Raw genomic sequence first — 23,184 nt, 5'->3', positions numbered from 1 at the left:
TCTAATTTTATTAGTTTTTTTTAACAGAACAATTAATGAATTTAGGGCCATGTGGCCCTAAATCCTCCACTATTTTTTCCTGCTTCACCATGACCCAATTCAACATACTACATCATGCATCACGTGGTGGGATTTCCCTGTTCGCGCAAGGCATTGTGGGATACAAATTTGAAACGAGAGAAAAATGGAGGACGTGAGTGTGCAAATGAAACGTGAAAGACTGACTACAGTAACGGAAAGCGAGAAGAAAAGACGTTATGTTATATATGAAGGAAAGGAAACGCAGGACCAAACTAATAAATATCGGCGATTAGCGAGCACCTTGGTGCGATCAGCTGTTCGTTTAGCGACAGAATGATGGAACCGTCAGTGCACGGTCAAAGGTAAACCTGTAGATGGCAGTAATGCAACACTGTGGATGCCAGCTGCTGTAAAACCCAAAAGAAGAAGAAGGTGGTAAACCTGCACATGCGCACACGGACTTCCTCTGTCTGCTTGACTGCGCGAAACGAGCGATTTCATGCACATCATTTGCTCGGGAATCCCTTCAAATGAAATAACTTCCCAGCCACAGAATGGCCTGATATTTTGTGAGATATTACAGAAATAAACATACATCACAATGACCAAATTTCAGAGGGAACTAAATTTCATCGGTCTTATGAAATCGAAAGGCCGTCTAGCTTTAAATGGATATTTAGAGATGAAGTGGACAGGATTACACTGTAGTATGTAAGATTGTATGTACAGTTAGCAGTTGTTAACCCATACGCACATATAAAAATATGTACAATAAAGTGGCAGTGTGTGCAGCAGCATGAACACATGTACAGTAATACTGCATAAGTGGCATAGTTTGTACAATTTAAGTGGCACTAGCTTGCATACGTATAGACATAGATTATTGAGACCCAAGGGGAAATTTCGGAACATTTCCATCTCTGGGAAAGCCCTTCTCCAGACTTGTAACAGTCTGAGTGATATCATTAGCTATCTATCTATCTATCTATCTAGCTAATTGACCTGCTCTTCTTTGATACAAGAGCTAACCATGTTTAAAAAGGTTAGTCATGTTTTCATCCAGAGTCATGTTCAAAGCACACTCGAACTGATGTGAAGTGTTGAGATTTGTTCTTGTTAAAATGCTCTAAACATGGAGAGGGACTGAAGAAAAGTGAAATCATTACGATGCCATGATCATCATTTTAGCGGAAGGAAACCTGAGAACTATAAACAGGTCTCGGAAACAAACCCTGGAGCTGTGAGCAGAAATGCTACGTGCTTTTCCACCGTGCTACTTTAGGCAACTCATGCACACCTCTGGACACAAATGCATGAGGAAAACGGAGTATTGCTGGCTTCATTGAGAAATCGTTCAATAATCTCAATTACAGTTTGATGTTTTGGGTTTTTTTCAAGATTTTTTTGGGGCTTTTTTTCACCTTTATTGGATAGGACAGTGTAGAGACAATAAATGAGCGGGAGAGAGAGACGGGGAGGGATTGGGAAATGACCTCGGGTCGGAATCGAACCCAGGTCCCCGGATTTATGGTATGGCGCCTTATCCGCCTGAGCCATGACGCCCCCACGGTTTGATGTTTGATGCTCACGGCCGTGAGTGGAGATTTGTGTACCTTCAGACAATAATCTCATAACCATACTGACACACGCGACCACATACACACGCTGCATTTGCACCCGGTTCTCAGTGGACAAGGCCGCTCTCCGTGGTGCTGAAATGCCAGTGTTCACAGCCTTTCGCTACACAAAGTGCCAATGGCTGCAACCTTGTGCGCTAAAGCGTTATCAGAGATTCCCGTCAAGCGCACATAAAAGGCAACGAATTCCATCGGGAAGGATTTTGTCCAACTCGGAAGACCAGACAAATAAGTGGTTCAGTGCAAATGTGTGAGAAGGTTAACAGCACTTTAAAAGAAAAGAGAGCAAGAAAAACACAGACATAAGAGACACCCTTATTTCACTTAAGCATGAGGAAATAAATATAACAACTTGAAGAATGCAAAAATTGTTCAAATCAAGGCAAACAATGGCCGTACAAGCTATTGAACAATTATTCCACGAAATCGAGTCGTACATGAGCTGATAGCTGATGAGGCGCATAGCACCGTGTTGCCTATAAGCCATGTACGATGAGCTTGACTGGAGGAACGGTTTTATTCTATCCACGTTCACTGGATTTTGAGAAACAGAGCATTTGTATTTTTATTTTCTGCAAATTCAATAAACTAAACTTCCTACAAAACATCCAACAAAATAATTTCCGCTTAGCACGCACGTGAGAAATTGCAGACATGCGTAATTTTAATACTTTAAGATGAAGAATGTAAACAAACCGGCCAAATGACAGCAGCAATTTGTGGAAAATGCTACAACAACAATTCTTGGGGGAAAAAAAAATACATTCTTACCATCAGATACTTTTATTCCATATTTTGTTGCTTTTTTTAAATTATTTTTTGGGTTTTGTTCGAGTAGTTTTTATTTCGTCCTTGGTTGGTTCAGCAACACGCTCCGCCATTTTGTTTTTCTCTACTCACAGTATATGAGCTGATAGCCTTGTAGCAGAGTAGCCAATCAGAGCGCGCGATTGCTCATATCCAGCGAAGATGGATATAATAATAAAGAATATTCACAGATGCTTCAGAACAGATTTTTCCTCTATAAATACCTCAGACACAATGTGGCCATTTTGTTCGAAAACTCATGTCACTAAACATAGGTTGAAATAAATTTCCTTTTCATTTTGTCTTTCTAGCCTACTGCAAACGCAGAATGTCACTACGTTAACTTTTCTGTTTGTTTCTGAACTAACAAAAAAAAAAAAAATCAAAACTGTTGCACCAAGTAAGAATTTAAATGCAACGTAATTGGAGCAATGGGAAAACAAAAAATAAAAATGAAATTCACGTAATTAACAGAATGCTGTTATGACTGAGCCTGGAGCTTAGCAGCTAATTTTTTCTGGACCGCTCATAATTATTACGTTATTGTTGTTGGGGTGCTTTGAGTGTAACCGAATTGTGCACTTCTGTTAGTTCAGACTGCAGAAACTACATTCTGACTTTTTCATCTTTTAATCAAGATTTTTTTTTTGACTTAAGAAAGAAAATCTCAGAACCTTTATCTATACCAGCTGAGGCTCCAAACATGTAAATATCTTGTATTTACTGTTTAATGTGAAGAGGGATTGACAATTATTATTTCATGACCAGACTTTACCTGGAGGAAACCTTAGTGCTTGCGTTATAGTAAATAAAAGCAAAAGCTGTATGTATGCAAATCTCTCATATTAAAGGAACAGTCCACCGTACTTCCATAATGAAATATGCTCTTACCTGAATTGAGACGAGCTGCTCCGTACCTCTCCAAGCTTTGCGCGACCTCCCAGTCAGTCAGACGCGCTGTCACTCCTGTTAGCAATGTAGCTAGGCTCAGCATGGCCAATGGTATTTTTTGGGGCTGTAGTTAGATGCGACCAAACTCTTCCGCGTTTTTCCTGTTTACATAGGTTTATATGACCAGTGATATGAAACAAGTTCAGTTACACAAATTGAAACGTAGCGATTTTCTATGCTATAGAAAGCCCGCACTATAATGACAGACGTACTAACACCTTCTGCGCGCTTCGGCAGCGCATTGATATCTGAGCTCCGTATCAATGCGCTGTCGAAGCGCGCAGAAGGTGTTAGTACGCCTGTCATTATAGTGCGGACTTTCCATAGCATAGAAAATCGCCATGTTTCAATTTTTTTAACTGAACTTGTTTCATATCACTGGTCATATAAACCTATGTAAACAGGAAAAACGCGGAAGAGTTTGGTCGCATCTAACTACAGCCCCAAAAAATACCATTGGCCATGCTGAGCCTAGCTACATTGCTAACAGGAGTGACAGCGCGTCTGACTGCGTCTGACTGACTGGGAGGTCGCGCAAAGCTCGGACAGGTACGGAGCAGCTCGTCTCAATTCAGATAAGAGCATATTTCATTATGGAAATACAGTGGACTGTTCCTTTAAGATATTGCTCTTAAACAAACACTTCTGCTAATTTCATCATTTTTAAACCAAATTAAGTTAGCTTGTTGGTGGTTTTTAATTTTGCTCATTTTAATGACTTATTCTTCGAAAAATGTTAACTTATCCAACATTGGAGTAAGAAAATTTCAAGCCCGTGTATAGAAATGATAATATTAGATACATTACATGTTTTCAAATCTTTGCACTATAACAAGTTCTGAAAATGACCACGTAGAAGTCATCAGTCAAAGCCTTACAACTACCGCTACTGAATCAGTTCCAATCAAGCTGCAAAATCAAAACATCCTGGCTCTTTTATCCCTCCTAAATACAGTTTCTATAGTCTTGATGTAAAAATATTATTTAAAAGCCTGCTACATTACTCACTCACTCACTCAATCATTTTTGTGGCTACTACCTCATAGAGGCGGAGCCATTATGTCATCGTGTTGTAAGAATGAGTGTAACAATAGCGCACTGCACATGCGCATACGCATTACACTCACCAGAACGGCGAATCATGATCTTGCGATACGAACAGTTGATCTCGCGTTATCAAAGGTACACAAGAACGAGTGGTGAAGCCACTACGTCATCGTGTTGTAAGAATGAGTGGAACGATACCCGTTCTACTTCTCGATAAACTTCGGAACCAATCAGAACCAGAAACGAAATAAGAGAAACCTCGTTATAACGTCGTAGTATCGGAAGATAATCGTCAGATAAAAAGATAAACGAAATTCACCTCGTGGTTCGCCAAGGCTACTGATTCGAGATCAAGTACGTGGTGTTTATTTTAAGAAAATTTACCTTTTGATTATCACAGCTTTTGAAAGGTCAAATGAAAGGTTTTCTAAGTTTTTTTTTTTTTTTTAGCTTTTTGGCAGATATTTACGCCAAGAATTCCAGCCGTTCAACAGAAACTCGAGAAGGGAACGAAGACAACATTGGAATCTTTTGAGCGATCCGCTCAGTTTGCGATTACAAAAGTCCCATGTGGGAATAAATCAGCTCCTTCGTGAAAACTAAGAGTAAAAGTTAAAAGTATAATTGGTCAAACTTCTGCTATTCGTTTAAATAAAAAAAAAAAAAAATTTATTTTAGGGTGTTTTCACACCTGGTCCCCTTTAAAGGAACCAGACTCAGTCCTCTTTAATTGGACCAACAGAAAAAGAACTCAGTTCTTTTTGTGTTCACACTGTGAATTTATTACAAAGAGGACTGGGTTCTTTTTCTGGTCCAGTTAAGCTTTGATGGGGCCTCAGTCCTCTTTCTGTTCACACCAGGTCCTCTAGAGCCCTCAGACCCCCAGTGCACGGAATTCTGGGTAATTTTCTCTTGAATCAAAATGTCTGCTGCCATGCTTGCCCTGCTGTATTCTTTGATCAAAATAGTGCGGATTAAGGAAAATAAATTTATTCCAGCGGCTGTGGTAAGTTCCAAAAGGAAGTTGAGTTTCCCTGCTACAGTCACGTGACCAACTACGGCAAACGAAGAAGGTTAAACTCCAGTGAAAAAGGCGAAGTGAACCCGGTGCGCTTTTTGTTCACAATGCGCAGATTAGGTGAACCGTACCGTTGATTTTTAGCGAACCGTACTGAGACCACCTCCTGAGGTGGTCTCAGTTCGGTTCGCTTTAAAGGGGTCTGGGTACGGTTGGAGTGTTCACATATGCGCAAAAAATGCTGAGTCATCGATCTGAGTTCGGTTAGATGGCTGAAAGGGATCAAGTGTGAAAACACCCTTAGAGTCTTTGCATTACACTTGTGAAACAAAATGTGCTCATTAGTACTAAATAATGCTTCGAAGACAATTCATGAACAAGTGCTTTCTTATTATTTTGAAAACAGATCTAGTTCACAGCACTGTATTTTGAACAAAACACAGTAAACAAAATTGGAAACCAAAATCCTACAAGCCCTGATGCTGCTCACAGCTTGGTGATGCTTGCAAGAGATGAAGCGAGTAGAACTGATAACATGTACATATGCTATATTTACTGTATGGATATGGGATCATAAAACTATTTTATTTATAAGCGGTAGCCACATGTACCTATGGGGTACCTATTTTTAATAAATATACTTTTCAGATTGCAGTTTTTCACAAGGCTGCTGCCATAAAGACATTCGATAACTCCATCTAAAAGGACACACACTCACCATGAGGTTATTGGGAGCAGGACGTTCTTTCGGCTGTTTTTTCATGCTGTGGAGAGAAACAGAGTACGCAGATAAATATTCAGATAAAATAAAGCCATGGGAGGGACCGCTGAGGTCATTTATCAAAGAACCCAACTTAACTCGAAAACACACAATGATATAATGAAGTATTAAAGCAAAATTTTTTGTTTATTTCTTTTAAAACTTGCAAGATATTCAGAAAGGTCACAAGAAATGAATGATCTGATCCTGAATGACATCGTTGTTAATAATAATAACAACGTATGCCCGTAAACAGCTCTCCTTGGCACAGATCTACCCATAGCTGGGGTAAATCACTCAACCTGACCCATATACAAGATAACAGGGATTGCAGGGGCATTCAGGTATACAGAGGCTGTTTGGGCCATGATGAATGAAGCATCGTCGAGAACAGGCTAATAATAGTAACGGGCGTTGGAAATAGCAGTGCCAGGTAGGGGTGGTAGGGCAAAACCAGTTGACCTGTGTGTGTAAATAAGGTGTGTGGCGAGTAAACAACAGCTGCTAAACAAGTCCCAACACATCTGGCTATTGCCACAGGGCTTGCAGGTCCCAAACAGGAAAGGGGATGAGGGACAGGAGGCAGGAGGGATTGTGGGTGCTTGGGGCACAACCTGGGAAAAAAGTGTGTGTGTGTGTGTGTAAAGCTTTTTATTAGTGTCTTGTCTTTACAGAGCAGAGTACGGATGAAAAAGAAGACAAACGCTGTCAGATCATATCAACGTCCTGGAATGTGCGATATGGGCTTGGCGAAATGGACGCTGTACTGGACAGAGTACGAATTTCATCATACTCTCTCATCCATATCAAATCACAGTGACACGAGCCAATCACGTGTGCCTGTGAGCTCATGTATGCAGAAGAGGGTGGACAGCAGTTTCCTCTGACTTCTACGCTGCCCCGACTCAGTAAGAGCAACAGTTCGAAAAGATGTGACTGGTTAGCTTTAGGTGTCCTGGAGGAAGCGTGCGTTAACCTTCACCCTCTCCGGCTGGTCACTGTCATATGACCGGGGAGAGCTGGATGGTAGGCGGGAATTGTCCATAACTAAATTCAGGAGCCAATCAGGGAAAGATCTACAAAAATATGGAGCATGAAATGTTTGAAAGTGTTTCTAAATGCTGAGATAGCTTGGAAAACGGTGTTTCACATTTTCATACAGTAGAGCTCATTTCCTTTTGGTTCTTCAGTATCTTCACACCTTCCAAAAACATGCCACACGAAATGGCCTCTTGGTGCAAGTTGTGCACGCGCATGGAGCCCTGCGATGGACTGGAGTCCCATCAAGGATGCACTCATGCCCAGAGATGTCCACAAGTGCTGGTGACCGGCGGTTTTCTCCGCCTACAAAAACGGTCTGCATCGACTACTCGATCCCAGGAAAAAAAAAAACCCAACAAAACCTGCCTTTCAATCTTCAACTCGGGTCAAGCATGACCGGAAGCGATGCCATATTTGTTGATCGATTCTCGTGCTCCGAATGGCTGAGCCGGACCATGTGACCGCGCCATAGCAGACAGTAAAGACGCAGCTGGTGGTTGTTGCAGCAGACAATTTCACTCGGTTTTCACAAAATTCCACCGAAGAAGAAACTAAAACCTTCCGTAGGCCAAATAAATATAGATAAAGTCCATGTTTTCTACAGGTTTGTACATATAAACCATAATTAATATTTTCATATCTAAGAACTGTTTTCATATCCAGAAGCTACCCGGAGTGCCTACGCTCCCACAGAGACGTCTGGTCCCTTAGCGAAGGCTTCATACTTAAAGTGCAAGTGCAAATAACCACTTATTTATACTGGAATTAAAAATATATAATACACAATACCACACCAGAAGCACATCAAGTACATTACACATGCACCAAATAAGCTCACCATGTAGTTATGTTACAGAGCCAGGCAGCGTACTACAGAGGGGAACTGAGAAAGCCAAGCACACACACATCTGGAAGGAAATTTCATACATATTTTGCAAGTATTTTACAGGGAAATGGTGAGTAATTTACGAGCTGAGAATGCACCAGAATGCCCCCACACCCCGCTAGCATAATGCCTTTGGCTTTGCCGCCGCAAATTCCAGAGCCGCCTACTACTTTTTTTTTTTTTAAGCCGCTGGCTACTTCAGATTTTCTGGAGACCCCTGCATGCCTCATCAGTGTTGTAGTCGAGTCACTAAACCTAGAGTCCGAGTCCAGTCCAAGTCATTAAAGAAAATTCCGAGTCGAGTCCAAACACAAGACTCCATCTGCACCATTTGACGGTGTCTGTTTTAGCGCCATTAACATTAGTTTGTTCCTGAACATGACGTATGGACAGGTGAACGTACATTCTCTGTCAGCGAGTGTGAAGTATTCGGTCAGAGATGGTTGGGAGATGGATGTAAGTGCAGAAGGTGAGTTTATGAATACAAGTGAACAAACAATCCAGAACGGCAGGCAAAATCGTAAAACGGTGAACCAGGCAGTAGGTCGAGCGAGGCACAAACAGGCCATCGTAGACTCGTCAGAATGAAAGACGAGGAACAGGAAACCAAACAAGGAAATGAGGCTCGGTAATGTGTCAGCAACGCAACTCAATACTTCGCAAAGTAAGTGCGTGTTCACAGTTTTTATATCGGTGTGCTGATTGCGCCTTAATCCTGTGCAGGTGCGAGTTGTTTACGGCGTGCACACGAGAGTCCGCTTGGCGTATGCGCTGTCTGGAGTGCGCCCGAGAGTCTATCTGATGCACGAGCCAAGGCGTGCAGGTGTGACACTCTTGGATGAAATTAGTATAAATCTCTTATGCCAAATTATTATGGCATGTTACAAAAATAAAGAAAAAATCCGAGTCCTCGTCTCCAATTTACGAGTCCGAGTCATCAGTGCTCAAGTCCAAGTCGAGTCACGGGTCCTTAAAATTAGAGCACGAGTCGGAATCGAGTACTACAAGCCTATGCCTTATGCATAGTGTTTCCAGGACAGGCTCCAGATCCACCATGACCTTGACCAGGATAAAAGTGCTTACTGAAGGTGAATGAATGAAATGTTTTAAATTCGCCAGTAGCCAGGACTGAGAAACCAAATGTTTTTGGCTTAGCCCTTGAAATAGAGTCAGGTTTGTGACGTTTAATAACCAAGTAAAACAATCCTTCAACGGGCGGCACGGTGGTGTAGTGGTTAGCGCTGTCGCCTCACAGCAAGAAGGTCCGGGTTCGAGCCCCGTGGCCGGCGAGGGCCTTTCTGTGCGGAGTTTGCATGTTCTCCCTGTGGGTTTCCTCCGGGTGCTCCGGTTTCCCCCACAGTCCAAAGACATGCAGGTTAGGTTAACTGGTGACTCTAAATTGACCGTAGGTGTGAATGTGAGTGTGAATGGTTGTCTGTGTCTATGTGTCAGCCCTGTGATGACCTGGCGACTTGTCCAGGGTGTACCCCGCCTTTCGCCCGTAGTCAGCTGGGATAGGCTCCAGCTTGCCCGCGACCCTGTAGAACAGGATAAAGCGGCTAGAGATAATGAGATGAGATGAGACAATCCTTCAACAGCTGCTGCCTCATAACCGAATCCTAAACTACCGTACAATCATGACCAGAATCCATGACCAAGATTCCTGATTTTTATCGACTTTATAATGAACGGCGATTCAGAACTGAATCGCAAACACACACTCACCATTGTGTTATGAAGTGCACAAATTTCTCACTGAACTGACCGACTGGAAACACAGGAGGATCCTGAAACAGAGAAAACAAACGTCATCAAGAAAACAGAACAACAAAAGGCTTCAAATATGAAACCGTAGTTCGGATACATGGTGGTTGTGCATCACATCTCCTTCTGACATTTCAACATTTGGCCACAGGTATGAAAGCTAAAAGGACAGAAATAACATAAAAAGAGAAATATAGATTAAAACCTTGAACCAAGCAGATGGAAAGCACATGTCAGCTCCCCCCCTCCACACACCTTTCAAAATCCAAAAACCCCACACAGTCAATAATATGCACATGCAAGTTTTCACGATGATGATGTTTTGTCTTTGGTGAAAAGAGTCAGGATGTACCGATTTATCTCCTGCACCTGAACCCCTCTTTTGTTGGGCAAAATACAATGCAGAATGATGTACAGCTGCGATTATGATCTGAACAAACGCAACCGAGACCCTGAATAGTAAGATAGAGGTACATGAACAGAGCAAGAGCGGAGAGAAAAAATGGATAGAAAGCACAAACCAAGCCATGGACAGATTTAAAAAGAGGAAGCGTCCGATACATTATCTCTTGATTTAATTCATTTCTTTTGTATACACGGGTCCTAATTTTGAGCTCGCTAAACTGTAATCACGGTGGTGTAGTGGTTAGCACGGTCGCCTCACAGCAAGAAGGTTCCGGGTTTGAGCCCCATGGCCGGCGAGGGCCTTTCTGTGTGGAGTTTGCATGTTCTCCCCGTGTCTGCGTGGGTTTCCTCCGGGTGCTCCGGTTTCCCCCACAGTCCAAAGATATGCAGTTAGGTTAACGTAGGGCGGCCTTGGGCTGAAGTGCCCTTGAGCAAGGTACCTGACCCCTGACTGCTCCGCGGGCGCTCTAGTGTGGCTGCCCGTATGTGTTCACTGCTTCAGATGGGTTAAATGCAGAGGACGAATTTCACTGTGCTTGAAGTGTGGATGTGACAAATAAAGGTTTCTTCTTCTTCTTAATCATCAGTGTTCAAATCTTGAGGATCAAATTTCCTTTTTTTTTTTTTTTTAAACTTCTGACGTCTCACTAATTTGTAACACTTTCTTAATAGTACTGATGAGGATCAGAAGCTCATTGCACAGCGTATCTAATTTATTGTGCGTAGGACAGTCTCTTGAGTCTCTGAAGGTCCTGTCTTGCTAGAATCCCCGACACGCCAAGCATAAATGATAATGGCCTTTACACACCAGGACACTTTTTTGTTCATGCAATTAATTGACACGTCGATACATTTTTTTCGAACTGCTATGTCTTGAGTACTTTCACACAGAATGTGAATATTACACAGTAGAAAGGCAACTTTTTTTTCACAATTTTTCTGAACTTTTGTATCGCAAATAAATGCATCACGCATGATGTAGTGAGAGCCGGAAAAATGGCCTTGAATGTAGCGGGGAGCCTCTGCTACGCATCAGCTCACATCCAGGAGCTGAGCAACTATATTTCACCCGTGAACACACAACACCGTGAATGTTGCTTTCTTTTTTTTTTTTTGCTGAGCAACATCCGGTCTCTCAGCTTCCACTCTTGAATGAGATTATGAAACTCCTCCCTTTTGTGCTCTTCCGTTCCAACAATGGGTGTACCCAAAACTCTGTCTTTCTTGACACCATGTCTGTGTCTTTTCATCACTACTAGATGATTCCATCATTCGTCCAGGACATTACGGAGAGTTGCGGCACGTAACCAGGATGAGAAAAAAAAAAAGCGCAAAGTAGAATGACTCTGAACTAATGCCTCGGTCACAACCGGCCGTACGTACTCCTACGGCCAGTCTACGCGCAAAAAACGCAAGAAACGCACGGAGGGCGCGCGTGTGACGTGCTGATTTTCGAGCCGTAGACTGGCCGCAGAGGTTCTTTGTCATGTCAAACAAACTCTACGGGCGCTTACGTTTTTTTCAGGTTGCAAGACAAACTTACGGCCAACGTGCGTCTTTCTCCACGAACAAAAAAAACGCAGCGATTTGGGAAACGCCAAAAATCGCACGGACAAAAAATCGTACGTCCGGTTGTGACCTAGGCTTAACCTCCTAGGGCTTAGCGGTCACATGCGTGGACAGCACTTTATGGAAATGTGGAACAAGAATCCACATATGTGGACATACTTTTTCTCTAAAAGTACATCTTATCAAAAGATGATGCTTAGTTTTTATTCTAATCAGGTTCTAATAAGCCCAAATAGCAAAGAGAAATAAAAAATGCATGTAAAAAAACAGCTTGGGCCTTAGGAGGTTAAGACCTATTATATATATATTTTAAAAAGTGTGTGGCTTAAGGCCTTTACACACTGGATATGAGACGGAATTGCAATGCAAAAATGCATAAAATTCAGGTGGGGGGAAAAAAAAATTATCGATGCTCCATACTTAAGAGAATATGGTAATGCATAGACCTCATTTTTGATGCCTTTTATAATCGTACAACGTACATATACCACCACAGGGAACCTGACTGTATACGCAAGGCAACGTTTCTCAAACACTTGACCACCGGACAACTAAATTTGTATCTGGGCAATTCCATGTAAATGTCAACCTCACCATGCAAAAATAAAGCAACATGTAATACATCAAAACCACTCCCAGAGATATCACCTAGGCCTGTATTTTACAGATGTGAATAAGTTGAACCAGTTTGTAACCAACCTAATATGTCACTGTCAGTCTTTCTTTCTTATAATGTAAACCCCAAGCTAAAATCAACTTTGATCATGTACAATTCTATATTATTGCCACAAGCCACAGAAATGTATGCTAAAATCCACAAAACAATAGCCATCCTAAATATTATTTAAGAACTTTGATAGTTTTAGCTGATATTTAGAGAGTTTTTCAAAGGGTTATGGTGGTTAAATTGCTGATTTTTCTAAACATATGCCATGTCTATTTCAGACGCGTCACATCCGTAACGGAATTTCGTCACATCCATAACGCTGACTTTTCCTTCCGAAACTCTGCATGAAATACAAAATATTTTAAACAAAGATTTTTTAATATTCACCTTGGACCCCTCTATCAAATGGATATCTCCATTTCGACATTAGGTTTACAATTTCACAGAGTTTGATAAAAATGTACAGTCACCCAAGAAAAGTGATACTTTTTCTGTCACATCCATAACGCATCTTTTATTGGCATTTTCTGGCATGCCCTAGATGTACTATGGGAATTGTTCTTGTTCTATCACTTCTCCAGTATGGTACAGCCTTAAAATGTGCAACACCTGTTTAAATACTGGGAGACAATAAAACATGCACTGGGTCATTTGTTGCCATTTTGAGTTCAAGTGTCACGTCCATAACGCTGGAATTGCTCATCTGTATTTACATTCGATTTTTTTTTTTTTAATCCAGCGCTTATTTTTAATTCGCCTTTTAAAAATAACGTGGGTTTATTTACCACCATTGTAGCAGCCCTTGGCATTAACAACAACAGCAGAGAATCTCTGACGGGTGCAGATGTGTTTTATTCCTCTTGAACACGAGTATATCATCAAACACCGAGCACCGTGAAAACTAAAGAAAACAAAACAAAAGTACTTAAAGGGGTACCACAGCCAAAAAAGATAAAAAAAAAAATCTCTGACTAAGGCACTCCAAATTAAAATGTCTTTAATATTTTAGACAAGTCCTACATGGACAAATTAAAAACAAAGCCCATGCGTAGCGGCATGGGTGCCTTCTTCAGGGCAATATCACCATCATCACGCCCTTCAGAAGGCATCCATGCTGCTACGCGTGGGCTTTGTTTTTAATTTGTCCATGTAGGACTTGTCTAAAATATTAAAGACATTTTAATTTGGAGTGCCTTAGTCAGAGATTTTTTTTCTCTTTTTTGGCTGTGGATCTAGAATACCTTGGATTAAAGAGCACCCAAACCTAAAAAAAAGACTCTAAACCATTGGAAAAAGAGCACGCCATAATCTAATAAAAATACTTAAAGGGGTACCAAATATAATATATACAGTTGCTGATGTGACAAAGTAACGTATTCTTAAGTATTCTATCAAATTTATATACTAGAAAACAACGAAATATCTTGGTAATTGTAAATATAATACTTTATACGCTAAACCGCACAAGAGTCGCCATTTTTAAAAGACCGTGACGTCAGCCCTACCCACTGCACTAGCGGAACTCTCCGAAATAGAGGAGATAAGCGTGTAATCATGGCGTCGGGCGCATCAAGTGAAAGCGACAGCTCTGTCGAATCATACGAAGAGATCCCGCAAGACACACTGCAAGCAGGCTATGGCTTAGAAGGGTACCAGTTTGAACCTAGGAGAGGTACTATGTAGTGGAAGTTCATTATGTCTAACTATTAAAGCTATTTTAAGTTCGTTTCTTAAGACAAGGATTTTTTAAGATGTTACCTTGTTGACAGTTTCGGCGAGAATCTTCCGCCTTCTTCAAAACAGTCACCAGATGTCGAGTGGTGACGTGCCTTATCAGCTGATGTTACGCTACGGAGGCGTGAACGTCCCGCCCAATTTGACAGGTAGTTCACGCCTCCTGCTGTCAGGTCGCTCCCCCAGGACACATCTGGTGACTGTTTTGAAGAAGGCAGAAGATTCTCGCCGAAACTGTCGACAAGGTAACATCTTAAAAAATCCTTGTCTTAAGAAACGAACTTAAAATAGCTAGGAGAGGTACTCTCGACTCCGGTGATGAAATAAGAGAAGAAAGCTCGGATGACAGCGAGGATGAGACTGATGCTGACCATGGGCATGGCGAGCGTGGGGCAGAGCGTCTGCGTGCAGGTGACACGGCGTGGTGCTCGTGCGGAAAATGTAACGTGGAGTTGCTCACGAGTCCAGCAGAATTTATTTGCTGCAATGAGATAGGCGCCGGGCGGCACGGTGGTGTAGTGGTTAGCGCTGTCGCCTCACAGCAAGAAGGTCCGGGTTCGAGCCCCGGGGCCGGCGAGGGCCTTTCTGTGCGGAGTTTGCATGTTCTCCCCGTGGGTTCCCTCCGGGTGCTCCGGTTTCCCCCACAGTCCAAAGACATGCAGGTTAGGTTAACTGGTGACTCTAAATTGACCGTAGGTGTGAATGTGAGTGTGAATGGTTGTCTGTGTCTATGTGTCAGCCCTGTGATGACCTGGCGACTTGTCCAGGGTGTACCCCGCCTTTCGGCCGTAGTCAGCTGGGATAGGCTCCAGCTTGCCTGCGACCCTGTAGAAGGATAAAGCGGCTACAGATAATGAGATGAGATGAGATAGGCGCCACCCGTGGACTTGCGAAATCGTCGCAAGAGGCAGAAACAGGTATTTCACACGTGCTATTCCCAACCTCAATGAGCCAACACAACTGGACACATACATACGTCATGAGTGTTACGCAGAGAAAATGAACGTGCATCCTGATTGGATAAAATTAATATCATGGCGGGCTGTTCAAACTGCGCAAATAGTTTGCTCGAGCTACTTTCAAAACACTATAACTTTCCAACCTTAGAACAAAAAACTTTTGTAAGTCTTGAATAAGGTTCGTTAAAGTGTGTTTTATTGTTATATTTACTCTATATATTGCCCTCTGTTCCCCTTTTGCAGTGTAATGTTTACAGACAATACTCTGAACGTTACACACCTTCTTCCATTCAACCAAAAGTGCAAACCTCTACAAGTTCGCCAAACGTACACCGTTAACCTCTGCACTCAGTTTTGTGCTAAACCACAGTTCAACCAGTGCACCGAACACAAACAAAATACACAGCGCACACAAACTTTACACTGTGCAGGATGAAGGACTGTAAAGCTTTTTAACATACCGCGCTAAACCTCTGACGGAGGTGAATATAAAACACAGCAGCGAGCATCTGTAGCATCACAAATACAGCTTCCTTATCTGACAGCTCCGCCTGGAACACGAATAACGAGGGACAGATCAATAAAAATAAAGGAACGATGCATGAAATAAATAAATAAATAAATAAATAAATAAATACACACACTCCTGGCATGTTCACTAAAAACATATATATATATATATATATATATATTTTTTTATATTCAGCGTCAGTATGTCCGCGTCTTTTTCGGATCCACATTCATTTATCCATGTGAGGAACACAGGTTTGAAGTACAAAATAAGCATGTAGGTTTAAACTGGGACAAAAAATAATAAACGCTGCAAATAAATCACGATATCAGTAATGAGCAAAATCGTCACTATTATTATTTTCTCCATTATCCTGCAGCCTGGAATCTCATTACACAGAAAGACGAACAAAATAATGCAAAGTCAAATCGCAGAGATGTGGATTGATCCTACTGGCTATTAAAGTCCTCTGGGCTGCTTTCGTTCTCCTTTAATTTTACTTGCTCTCTTTATGCCCTGTGCTCCAGGAAGGTTGCAGGACTATGATGCATGCACCTATTTAAATTAACAAAGCAATGAGAGCCGAAGATGCGTCACCGCTCAAGTGAGCTGCAGCCTTGTGGAGCAGCCATACATCATTACACGGCCAGGGCCTACAGCCTGAAGGCTTACACACACACACACACACGCACGCACCTGCCAGCAAATATGCACTGATATAGTAGAGAACACACATCTGCACTTCATGCGGGTGCTTTGATGTGGCTGTAGTAAGATGAAGATGATGATGATGATGAAAGCGCTGCTGTATTATGCAGCTCGCTGCCATTATCTGGCACCACAAACGGCCGGAGACCCGGAGCCTCGCTTTCTCCACAATACCAGCGGTAAATATACATGTAATTGCCTGGCAGCAATTATCAGGCAAAATTAGATCAGTAATTACAGCGGTGAATTTAAGCAGGAGTCTTATTAGGGACATCAGCTCCTTCTCAACACACGGGCAGAGCGCATCAATAAAAGACAAGCTGCCCTGCAGATGGCCAAACGAGCCGCTGGGCACCGAAAGCAGGCTGTACGCTTCAGCCCAGCACGCACAACACGATGAACAGAGCAGCAACAGAGAGCAGGACCGAGAGAGACACAAACTGATGAAGAGAGACAGAGAGAGGACAAAGGGAGCTCTTGTGTGTATTACCTCATTTAGCTGTTTATTCACCCCTCACCTGAGCCCCATGAGACCTTGCAACCGATTATTAATGCCTCTCCATGGCAACCGCACACACACACACACACACACACACTCACGTTCCACTTCATACATCGTCCACGTACACACACACACTGTTCTGGTTTAGCACAAAACTGATGACTGATGCTAACTGCCTGTTCCAAATTCAAGGTTGAAGACGATTGTGAAAGTAAATTATGGAATATTTCACTGTCCTTTATGAAGGTTTCTTTTCTCTCATTCTGCTCGCACTCTCTTCTCGAGCTCCTCTTTTCCATTTTTAAAAGCATTTTCTAAACTTCATCCACTCAGCACCTTACTGCATCTTATTCGCCTACCACAGACAAACAGGTCATTCATTTTGCCGTGCTGCTCCCGTGTTAGAAAGAACGTCTTTATTAAGACCTTCTCTAAACGTCTGGATCATTTTAAAGGAAAACACCCACCACAAATACCTTCCAACTGTTACTCTTAAAAATTAATGTGATCTTCAGCGGTGTCTGAGGTTTATTTTGTAATTTTTTTTTTTAAAGCGTAAAGCTCTTTTATTAAAGTGCATATCACGGGTAAATGTAATTCTCCTATTTTATATTAAACTTTGGTCAAATATCTGTAACATTCTGCATTCTCTGCAATTTTTTTTTTACCTTGCGCAATACCAGAAAAATTCAGTTGAAATCAAGCCATCTGAGGTGAATTGGTCCGCCTCTGAAAAAATTTGGCATTTGGATTTCCCGGGAAACACTGATTTTCGTGACGTCGCATGCGGGACGCCTCCTTCTGAATCCTACGTCAGCGCTGGTTTGTTTATGAGAAAACGACCTGGTGGTTTTCTGCAAATTTCTTCAACGTTATCGCGTAATTATTAAAATGGTTAACAGATGTATCGTAGGAGGGTGTAGCAACACCAATCATGATGGGATTAGTACTCATCGTTTCCCAAAAGACCGGACAATGAGAGAGAAATGGGAGCGCTTGGTCTACACAGGCTGTGCACTGAAACCGTGTTAAGCTCGCACAGCCTGCTGGCGCTTCCGCAGGTGACGTCACGAATCTGGCTCCAGACTCTCTTGGGATTTTTCCAGACGCGTTTTGTTATTTTATTTTTTTCTGCTGTAGACAGATGGCCTTGTGCAAAATTACCCTTCTGGATGAGTGTGTAAAGGGACATACTTTCATATAAAAACAACACGAAACTGGTCCAGAATATGCACTTTAAAGGAACAGTCCACCGTACTTCCATAATGAAATATGCTCTTATCTGAATTGAGACGAGCTGCTCCGTACCTCTCCGAGCTTTGTGCGACCTCCCAGTCAGTCAGACGCAGTCAGACGCGCTGTCACTCCTGTTAGCAATGTAGCTAGGCTCAGTATGGCCAATGGTATTTTTTGGGGCTGTAGTTAGATGCGACCAAACTCTTCCGCGTTTTTCCTGTTTACATAGGTTTATATGACCAGTGATATGAAACAAGTTCAGTTACACAAATTGAAACGTAGCGATTTTCTATGCCATGGAAAGTCCACAATATAATGACTGGCGTACTAACACCTTCTGCGCGCTTCGGCAGCGCATTGATACGGAGCTCAGATATCAATGCGCTGCCGAAGCGTGCAGAAGGTGTTAGTACGCCTGTCATTATAGTGCGGACTTTCCATAGCATAGAAAATCGCCACGTTTCAATTTGTGTAACTGAACTTGTTTCATATCACTGGTCATATAAACCTATGTAAACAGGAAAAACGCAGAAGAGTTTGGTCGCATCTAACTACAGCCCCAAAAAATACCGTTGGCCATACTGAGCCTAGCTACATTGCTAACAGGAGTGACAGCGCGTCTGACTGCGTCTGACTGACTGGGAGGTCGCGCAAAGCTCGGAGAGGTACGGAGCAGCTCGTCTCAATTCAGATAAGAGCATATTTCATTATGGAAGTACGGTGGACTGTTCCTTTAAGATGTCAGCCAATTTTGCTTTGGTTAACAGTTTTGAAAATTACCCACAATGCTGTTCAACTACCCACTGACAGTGATGCCAGTGTAACTTTAACTCCAGCTAAATCTCTACCAAAAAAACCAACCAAACAAAAAACCCAGTGATGGACCAGCGCTTTAAGGCCTGGTCCCACAATACCGATAACTACAACTATAAATAAATCGGTCCCCTGCAGTTTATATGGTTGGTGGTCACACCAGACCGATAACGATCCCTATAGCCCAGGCCTGGGTTTATCCGTATCGCTGAGATTGCTTCTGGAGCCATTTTTCCAGGCTTCGACCTGATCCCATAAAACATCTGACCAATCAGGTAACTGTTTACATGTGATGTTGTCTGAGCATGTGCTATTTTAACCAGGCATCTTTGTACATCCTTGTTGTATCATGAAGTCATGGAATACGGATTCTCGGAAAATAAAAACATACTGTAATACAAAGCTCGGATCTTTTATTCACGGATGTGTGATATTTTCCGTGAAATATCAGTCGTAAATTAATAAACATATAAACACAGGTAAGATATTTTAATTATGAACTTCGGCAGTCAAAAAAATTTAATTGTTTTAGACTTCTTAATTTTTTTTATCCGTGATGCATCATCCGTATGAAATCTGTAACCAATCTGTAATATATGGTACTGAAACGCCCGTGACCGATCCGTAAATGACTAGGATCTGTATTTTGTATCCTTTTTTATTATATTTCCGTAGTCCGTGACCTATCCGTATTATATCAACCACTGGAGTATGTACATGGGTTGTTTTGAAGTCCAAGCTGTACAGTATGACCCGGAATAATGCGCTACTTGGAAAAAACTTCCATGACTATTCCTAAGTTGCATGCATTTATTTCCCTGAGTGGCAGGACCAAGCGATATTGAGGTATCCACAAGAGAAATGCGTACGAAAGCACGAGCATCAGGAGAGGGTTGCATAACAGAGATTCTATACGCAGATGATCAGGCCATACTCGCTGGATCCATCGAGGAGCTTCAGAATATTCTTCAGTTGTATGATAAGACCTACACCCACTTTGGTTTACAAATATCACATGTCAAAACAGAAACAATGGCTTTTAACGTCAATGAGGATATCAAATGTAAACCAAGTATCATTTCCCTTGGCGGCACTAATATTAAAAACGTCTGCGCCTTTAAATATCTTGGTTATAATGTCAGCAACTGTGATGAATCCTCACACTTCTTGCATGCTAGGATAAGTGCTGCATTCATGAAATGGAATGAACTGAAACACGTTCTAACCGACCACCGAATATTACCAAAAACCAGTATAAAGTTCCTAGTGGCATGCGTTCGATCTCGCCTCCTGTACAGCACACAGGCATGGCAACTATCATCCAGTGAAATTCACAAAATTGAGGTAGTGTGGCACGGCTTCCTAAGGAAAATGATTAAAGGTGGATATAAACGAAAGAATGCCCCTGAACACTACAAATGAAGATATAGACTGGAGCTACAAGATGTCCAATGCTGACCTCCGGAAATTGACAGGAACCCAGGGTATAAAACTATCCTGCTACGTACAACTACTAAAATATATTGCTCACGTTTGCCGGATGGGCAATAACCAAGTGCAAAAGCAGCTCCTGTTTGACAAAACTGGTTACAAATGGACGAAATGGGAAAATCTGCTGGGCATAGACACCCAACAGATAAGACGTATGATGATGGACAAATCAAACTTTGAGCAACTGCTGCAACTGCTACAGCAGAAGCACCCCTAGAGAGTTTAACTTTTGACAGGAGAACATGATGATGATGATGATGATGATATTATAGTCGGGATTATAGTTGTGGTGTGACTGCTCCAGACTGGAACTAAATTCAGGCAGAGGGATAGTCAGAGTTGTAGTTATAGGTATAATTATAGTTATAGAGATCTTGCAGTCACGTGACCGGAAAGTACACAACCCCCATCTTGTCGGTCAAAAACACCGCTGAATACTGCTGCACTCGTGTACAGAATGGATCAATTTCAACCGACGGACTACACGGCTCATTTTTCTAATGAACAGATAACTAGATATATGTCTAAAATAAACGATCTACAGATTTGTGACCCTTATGGCTTTCCGGACGGAGTTTTCACGACCGGATTTTGAACTGCCAGCGGAATACCCGGACGTGTATGATTGCCTCATTAACTTTCCCTCGCTGTTCAGTGGTGAAGCACTGCGTGCTTATAAATCTCTGGACAGTTTTCTTTACAGAAATTCAGGATTTGTCAGCGACTCAGATGTGGCATCTTGTAAACAAGAAAATAATCCTCATTGGATGGGTAAGTCACTTAAGTATTGAGTATAGCACTGACCAGCCGATTATAGAATAGAATAAGGTAATTCCAAATCGTCCGTCTTGTTTACATGGATCTGGCGTTGGAGAGGTAGAGGCTTGGCAGTGGAGGTTTGAGTAGCTGTTTTCTGAGCTTAGTCAACAGGCCGGCTCTGCCTGTAGCCTCGCTTTTGCTTCGGCTCCCGGCGCCGCCTCCTTCGCTTTGCTTCCAATAACAATCCACGGAGACGCCGCTGGTCTCGCCGTCTCGTCCGGAATGTTTTATTTTTTTTTCTCGTCCGGAATGTTGTGCATGCGATGGAAATCGCTACAAACCGTCATTTTCTGCTGGAAACCAATGTCCAGTAAGTCCATACGGTTGTAGTGGATATTGAAGTCCGGTACAGACGAACAACACGCAAAAATACACACAAAAAACATAAAAAACGTGCACAGGTAGGGAGAGCTTGTAGCCGCAGCCGTTGTAGTAGAACTGTATATAGTAGGGTTTTCCAGAAGAAAAGGTAGAAGTAAAAGAAGAAGTAGAACCAGAAGTAGAAGGCGGAATATGGCGTTTGACCGACACGATGGCGTCTGTCACAATCTGGATCGGCTGTGACGTCACATGCAAGTGCTCCATTGGTGTTGTGGGGCCGGGCCCTATGTCCTTTAATCAGTCCAGTTTTCATGCTAATACCACCATCATCATTATCTCATGGTAGCTAGTTGAGCCGAAGCTCTGCCGTAAACACATCATAAATACTTTTAAAAAAAAAAAAGAAAGAAGGATTTAATGTGGTTTTGGGAGGAGCTTTCCTTTAAGACCTTTATTGTCCTTGGCTGTATTTTTAAAATCATGTAACATACATTAAATGTTGACCGAGGCCTTCCATTCTTTCTCAGTGCAGGGAAATGTGTGCTGAAATTTTTAGCTGTGGTAACCGCACACGTACAGCAGATAGAGGTGATGTTGAAAGACGCTGGAGTATACCTTTAAGCCAGTCAGGTGCTCTTGCTTTCTCTGGACTGGATTATTCTTATAAAGTAGGTCCCACAAAGTCCCTGCCAACCCTGTGTGTCTCACTCAGGCAGCCTCATTCACACTGGGAGAAATGGGTAATTTAGTGGCTGCTCTGTGTGTGTGTGTGTGTGTGTAACGCCTTGGTCAGCTGAAAGTAGGTGGTAGCAGCAGAGGCAGTGTTCCCTGGCCTCAGGGCGCTGAAGGGAAGGGCATGGCAGAAAATAGTTTGAGTGATGCCTCTGCCGTTTGAGTAATGAACAGTTCAGCTGGGTCAACCCATTACACCAAGCGCCGTTTAATTATTAATTACGCTCAATCTATAAGAGAAAGGACAAGTTCAGTATGTTTAATGTGTGTTTATGCTCCTTTTACTCTCCCCTCCCTCCTACCATTCTGCTATTAGCATGTGTCAGTGAGCTGCTCATGCAGAAAGGAGAGGGGTCTCTCTCTCTCTTTCTCTCTCTGTCATTTGCAATTAATAAAATTACTTATTAATCACTCAAACAGATGAGGAAAGCACATTTAAAAGTTATAGTGTTCAATACTAATATTACATTCACCTTCTGCTAGAGCTCGAAGAGAAATCTGATGATCTGATCACACTTGACGTGTGGGGGAGACAATACCACCAAGACCATTTACAGGAATGAGACAAATCAGAAATAGAGACGTTATCAAGAGACAGAGATGTCCAAAAAACACCCTCGGTCGCATCAGGCATATCTCAATGTATCAAAATCTTTATCAAGTTCTCGGTCACAACTCCATATATTTTAAATTCTGCTGAAAATCTAAATCGCCTCTTAAGAGTGATCAACAATATACGGCAGCGTTCTGCTGATTTGCTCGCCTCTTTAGATGTTCTTGCTGCC

At 42.2% G+C, this 23,184-nt stretch overlaps 1 protein-coding gene across 2 annotated transcripts in view; it reads right to left on the bottom strand.

Annotated features, from left to right (window-relative positions):
• Positions 1 to 23,184, bottom strand: part of map2k5 (mitogen-activated protein kinase kinase 5) — a 154,521-nt gene that overhangs the window by 12,185 nt on the left and 119,152 nt on the right. For both annotated transcript variants that reach the window (XM_060911120.1, XM_060911121.1), the window contains 2 exons: positions 9,894 to 9,955; positions 6,200 to 6,245 (listed from right to left, as the gene is read on the bottom strand). In XM_060911120.1, the coding sequence (XP_060767103.1) occupies positions 6,200 to 6,245; positions 9,894 to 9,955 (108 nt within the window). The remainder of the gene's footprint in view (positions 1 to 6,199; positions 6,246 to 9,893; positions 9,956 to 23,184) is intronic.

This window comes from Neoarius graeffei, chromosome 27, assembly GCF_027579695.1.
Source record: "Neoarius graeffei isolate fNeoGra1 chromosome 27, fNeoGra1.pri, whole genome shotgun sequence".
NCBI classification, from domain to species: Eukaryota; Metazoa; Chordata; class Actinopteri; order Siluriformes; family Ariidae; genus Neoarius; species Neoarius graeffei.
Note: the sequence above shows the minus strand (reverse complement) of the source record. Positions and strands in the feature narration are given on the sequence as shown.